The sequence below is a fragment of the Salvelinus sp. IW2-2015 genome, unplaced genomic scaffold (assembly GCF_002910315.2).
Source record: "Salvelinus sp. IW2-2015 unplaced genomic scaffold, ASM291031v2 Un_scaffold2290, whole genome shotgun sequence".
NCBI lineage: Eukaryota > Metazoa > Chordata > Actinopteri > Salmoniformes > Salmonidae > Salvelinus > Salvelinus sp. IW2-2015.
In genome coordinates this window covers 279733-285810 of record NW_019943616.1, presented here as the reverse complement: position 1 = coordinate 285810, position 6078 = coordinate 279733, and the positions used below count along the sequence as shown (strand labels likewise).

General features: G+C 45.1%; 1 protein-coding gene across 1 annotated transcript in view; it reads right to left on the bottom strand.

Annotated features, from left to right (window-relative positions):
- Positions 1-3730, bottom strand: part of LOC139025129 (mucin-22-like) — a 12530-nt gene extending 8800 nt beyond the window's left edge. Inside the window, exon 1 of the mRNA XM_070440186.1 lies at positions 3221-3730. Coding sequence (XP_070296287.1) covers positions 3221-3598 — 378 coding nt within the window. The 5' untranslated portion in view covers positions 3599-3730. The remainder of the gene's footprint in view (positions 1-3220) is intronic.
- Positions 3731-6078: the final 2348 nt, after the last annotated feature.

The following is a 6078-nucleotide window of genomic DNA, read 5'->3' as shown; positions in this document are numbered from 1 at the left end:
TCTCTCTCTACTATCTACCTCTCGCTCGTCGTCTCTCTCTCTACTATCTAGCTCTCTCTTCTGTCTCTCTCCTCTCTCTCTACTATCGCTACTCTCTCCTCTCTCTGTCACTTCAGCTTTCTGAGTTTCTCTGTTCCTTTATAGACTGATCAATATAAAGAGAGCCATGAGAGAGAATGTGAGAGAGAGAGAGGGGTTGACTGGAAGAAGAGGGGATGGAGAAGAGGGGGTGGACAGAAACGAGAGGGGTGAGAGAAGGGGGATGGAGAGAGGGGGGATGAGAGGAAAGGAGGATGGAGAGAAGAGAGAGGGGGGATGAGATGTGTGTGTGTGTGTGTGTGTGTGTGTGTGTGTGTGTGTGTCTCTCTCTCTCTCTCTCTCTCTCTGTGTGTCTCTCTCTCTGTGTGTGTGTGTGTGTGTGTCTCTGTGTGTGTTAAACCCTGGACCACATTGATAGTATGTTTACATGAACTGTTTGTCCCAAATGGCACCATACAGTGTCCTATTCCACCCATAAGGCCCTGGTCAAATGAAGTATACAGGAACTCATAGGGAATTAGATTGTGGTTGGAACGCTACCTAACTGTCTGTTATCGGGGCAAGGCCACCGTACCCAGGGCCCTGTTTTTCAAAAGATATCTGATCTGATTTCTGCAATCGCATAGAAATATAGTGAATAGAATGGGCTTCCGCCATTCAAGTCAATTATACGCCCTTTCTATTAAGTATATTTCTATGCATTTATTCCTATGCGATTGCATAAATCTGATCAGATAACTTTTGTGAAAAACAGGGGGCCAGGAATGGATGGATGAACAAGAAAATGTGAATATTTTTGAGTCTTTCGGATGATAAGTGTGAAGAGTTGCAAAGAGAGGGCCCCGGGAGACAACGAGACAGAGACTGAGAGGCTGCCAAAAGAGATGACTGTGAAACAACAGATTGTACCTCCCCAGGGAAACATAGTGCCGAAAAATAAATAAATAACAGCCTCCTCCTTTTTCTCCTCTCTCTCCATCCCGCTCTGCCTCTGTTATGATTTGACACTGCACCATGTAGCCCACTGCATGGTTAATGTGTCATCTCCAAACATTCACATCTAGGTTACTTGTGATCTACTAGGCTAGATGATGTCACGGTTGTGATCAGTTACATGTAGCCTACCACGTGTTTCTAGCCTTTCTAAATGATGGTGAGCATGGCTAAATGTTTAGCAGTTACAGTGACTGAAACCACTGTCGGTAAAAACCGAGGTATTTACAAACCACTGTCGGTAAAAACCAAGGTATTTACAAACCACTGTCAGTAAAACCGAGGTATTTACAAACCACTGTCGGTAAAAACCAAGGTATTTACAAACCACTGTCAGTAAAACCGAGGTATTTACAAACCACTGTCAGTAAAACCGAGGTATTTACAAACCACTGTCAGTAAAACCGAGTATTAAAAACCACTGTCAGGAAAACCGAGGCATTTACAAACCACTGTCGGTAAAACCGAGGTATTTACAAACCACTGTCAGTAAAACCGAGGCATTTACAAACCACTGGCGGTAAAAAACCGATGTATTTACAAACCACTGTCGGTAAAAACGAGGTATTTACAAACCACTGTCGGTAAAACCCAAGGTATTTACAAACCACTGTCAGTAAAACTGAGGTATTTACAAACCACTGTGCGGTAAAACGAGGTATTTACAAACCACTGTCAGTAAAACCGAGGTATTTACAAACCACTGTCAGTAAAACTGAGGTATTTACAAACCACTGTCGGTAAAACCGAGGTATTTACAAACCACTGTCAGTAAAACCGAGGTATTTACAAACCACTGTCGGTAAAACTGAGGTATTTACAAAAAGACACTGACTGAATCATTGATAGATGTTCTGTTCTATTTCCCCCCCTAATAGACTATTTAAATCCTCTGGATTCTGATTGGATTGCTGAGCGCGAAGTGACTATAAGAGGCGGGAAACGAGAGGCGGGAAAACACCAATGACTCGCGCATGGAATGTTGTGGGTTTGGGGGAGAAAAAAACATTTTTAACGGACAAAACTGACAGTTGACAACATCTACGGTAATGTCCTTCTACAATGTCTGTTTGTCTCTCTCTTCTCAGTGAGAAATGACTAGCCTACTACTACATGTCTAACTAGGACTCTCTTCAAACGTGATTAGCACTCCACACCTCTTATAATTGATATTCGTCGAGAAATGACCAGCGGGGGGGGGACGGACCCCTTGAGAATTTAAATTGAAGGGGAGAAGCAGAGACAGGTCCGGATTAGAGGGATGGAGGAATGACAAAATGCGTTTTTTAGGTGAGAGAAAGCGAGATGAGGACAGGGACAGAGAGAGATGGAGGGTGAGAGACGGTAGGCTTTGTTAAAGGAATCAATGAGGTGAGAGGTGGCGAGAAAATGAGAGATATGAGGCAGGGAACAGTCCTCTACGGTTGGGCAGGGGCTCTCCCTTCAGACTGCAATGCAGACATGGAGCAAGACTGCAAGGGAAAGATGGAGGGAGAGATTGAACGCGAAGGGATGAGGATGGAGATGAGAATAGTAGTCTACCAGCTAATAATGGCAGGTTTATATTGTGTTCCGTCTTGAGTAACCTAGGCTAATTGTATATTCTGTCGAATAGGCTAACCTACAGCGGTCTATTCATAACGCGTATCAGAGGCAGGATGCAGCGTGAAATATAAGATGCTTAAAATAGGGCACCTTGCTTTTTAATGCACTTTTACAATTATAGCGCCATGGTACAGTAATATCTTATTTGTCCCTTTTGGACGTGCCATTCTTTTTTTTTCTCTCCCTTTAACAAAATACATCTTGTTGGAAGTGTGAAAATGCTATAGATATGTTATGTGCTAAAGCCCCATAGGCATACCATCCCTATAAGTTGGCCATTCATTTCTGGGCTAAATGTGTTGTGTCCGCCTAGGCATGCATATTTAGTCCCTTTCAACTATGCAGCATCACACATATATCAACAAGGCCACAAGAAGGAATGCGCTCGGTTTCCTTTGAGTGGCAAGGAAATAAAACAAGGCTGTCAAATCTATAAAAAAAGAAGGATAAACTAAAAAAAATTAGCATCTGATCGAGCCTATTGGTGGACCTTAAAGACAATTAGGCTAAGCACGCGTGTCCTAAGATCCCCATCCCCCCTAACCTATTCACACACACAGTCACACTGTTCCCCTTAGCCTACCTCCTCTCTTCCTTCACCGTCTGCTATGGTCTCCTCTCTTCCTTCCCCGTCTGCTATGGTCTCCTCTCTTCCTTCCCCGTCTGCTATGGTCTCCTCTCTTCCATTCCCGTCTGCTATGGTCTCCTCTCTTCCTTCCCCGTCTGCTATGGTCTCCTCTCTTCCATTCCCGTCTGCTATGGTCTCCTCTCTCTCATTCCCGTCTGCTATGGTCTCCTCTCTCCCATTCCCGTCTACTATGGTTTCCTCTCTTCCATTCCCGTCTGCTATGGTCTCCTCTCTCCCTACCCCGTCTGCTACGGTCTCCTCTCTCCCTACCCCGTCTGCTATGGTCTCCTCTCCTGTCTCCGGCGGTAGGGCTACTGGCACCTCCGTCTGCATTTTCTCTCTCTTCTTCCCCCTGGCACACGCCCTCCCGTTAGCCCTACGGTTAACGGGACCAGGGATGGGGACCCACTCCGGGAGCGGCGGCCCGAGCCGGAGGCTGGGACCACCTCCTCGGCGCGGCGGGAGTCAACCCATCCGTCGCCGGTCGAGATCCGGTTACACTGTAGTGATGACAGTGGAGCCTGCAGCAAATGCGCATTATCCACGCTGACTGAACGTCGCCTCTGTCGGGATCCAGGGAGTTAATTCACCCGGTGCCTCTCGGTTATTCTTCACGCCTTCCATGGTTTGATTCATTCACTTCAAAGCATAGATTAGACAAAGCCCAGATGTCTTCCGTTAACAATTACATTAACGTCGGTTATTGTTACTCTGTGCTTCTGTGCGGTGATAACAGCGAGCCCCTTCTAGGCTTCGTCCTATGCGCAGGTGGGGCTCGAGACTGAGCCAACCGTTACCGCTTTCCTCAGAGTGAGCAGGGGGGGGGGGGGGGGGCGGCTGGCACGAGAGCGCTGATATGAAGACGGATGGATGGGAAGGGTAGGAGGAACAATTTTTTTTCAAAGGCAGGCAGATCTCGATTAATCCTACTGGTAAAAGGCGAACATGGATAAACCGATTCCTTTTCTATCGGTAAACAGTTTATCCTCAGGATAAAAAACTAACGGTAAAATAATCTCTGGTGTTTCTTTTCTTTCTATTAGTCTCCTTAGAACTCGGAATGTTTCACATTATTCTGTATGCCCAGACGTCACCCACCACCTTCGCATTTAAATACATTTATCAACAAACATACAGTGGATTCGGAAAGTATTCAGACCCCTTGACTTTTTCCACATTTTGTTACATTACAGCCTTATTCTAAAATTGAAAAAAAATGTTTTTCCCCCTTATCAATCTACATGACAAAGCGAAAACATTATATATATTTTTTTTTACATGAGTGTAAGTATTCAGACCCTTTACACAGTACTTTGTTGAAGCACCTTAGGCAGCGATTACAACTTTGAATCTTGGATATGACACTACAAGCTTTGCACACCTGTATTTGGGGAGTTTCTTCCATTCTTTTCTGCAGATCCTCTCAAGCTCTGTCAGGTTGGATCGGGAGCGTCGCTGTACAGCTATTTTCAGGTCTCTCCAGAGATGTTAGATCGAGTTCAAGTCTGGGCTCTAGCTGGGCCACTCAAGGACATTCAGAAACTTGTCCCGAAGCCACTCCTGCGTTGTCTTGTTTGTGTGCTTAGGGTCATTGTCCTGTTGGAAGGTGAACCTTTGCCCCAGTCTGAGGTCCTGAGCGCTCTGGAGCAGGTTTCATTCAAGGATCTCTCTGTACCTTGCTCCGTTCATCTTTCCCTCGATCCTGACTAGTCTCCCAGCCTCTGCTGCTGAAAAACATCCCCACAGCATGATGCTGCCACCACCATGCTTCACCATAGGAATGGTGCCAGGTTTCCTCCAGACGTGACCCTTGCATTCAGGTCAAAGAGTTCAATCTTGGTTTCATCAGATCAGAGAATCTTGTTTCTCATGGTCTGAGAGTCTTTAGGTGCCCTTTGGCAAACTCAAAGTAGGCTGTCATGTGCCTTTTACTGAGGTGTGGCTTCTGTCTGGCCACTCTACCATAAAGGCCTGATTGGTGGAGTGCTGCAAGATGGCTGTCCTTCAGGAAGGTTCTCCCATCTCCACAGAGGAACTCTGGAGCTCTGTCAGAGTGACCATCGGGTTCTTGGTCACTTTCCTCACTAAGGCCCTTTTTCCCCCGATTGCTCAGTTTGGCCGGACGGCCAGCTCTAGGAGGAGTCTTGGTGGTTCCAAACTTCTTCCATTTAAGAATGATGGAGGCTAAATAACGTATCCGTTTTTTAATTTTTTAAAATATATTTGCAAAAATGTCTAAAAACCTGTTTTCACTTTGTCATTATGGGGTATTGTGTGTAGATTGATGAGGATTCTTTATTTATTTAATCCATTTTAGAATAAGGCAGTAACGTAACAAAATGTGGAAAAAGGGAAGGGGTTCTGCATACCTTCCGAATGCACTGTATGTTAATGGAGAAACCAGACCTTTTATTTAAACATTTTGAAAAGACAAATGCTTATAGAACGCAAAATAGCTTTTATCCATGTCATGTGATTGAATCATTAGCTACATCTCTGAGTCATCATTATGTCACCCCATTCCTTCTATAGGCCCATATAGTTCTACTGCACTATGTAGGGAATAGGGTGCCTTTTAACTCAGGGCCCATAGGTTCTACTGCACTATGTAGGGAATAGGGTCCTTTTAACCAGGGCCCATATAGTTATACTGCACTATGTAGGGAATAGGGTCCTTTTAAACCAGGGCCCATATAGTTATACTGCACTATGTAGGGAATAGGGTCCCTTTTAACCAGGGCCCATATAGTTCTACTGCACTATGTAGGGAATAGGGTGCCTTTTAACCAGGGTCCATATAGTTTCTACTGCAC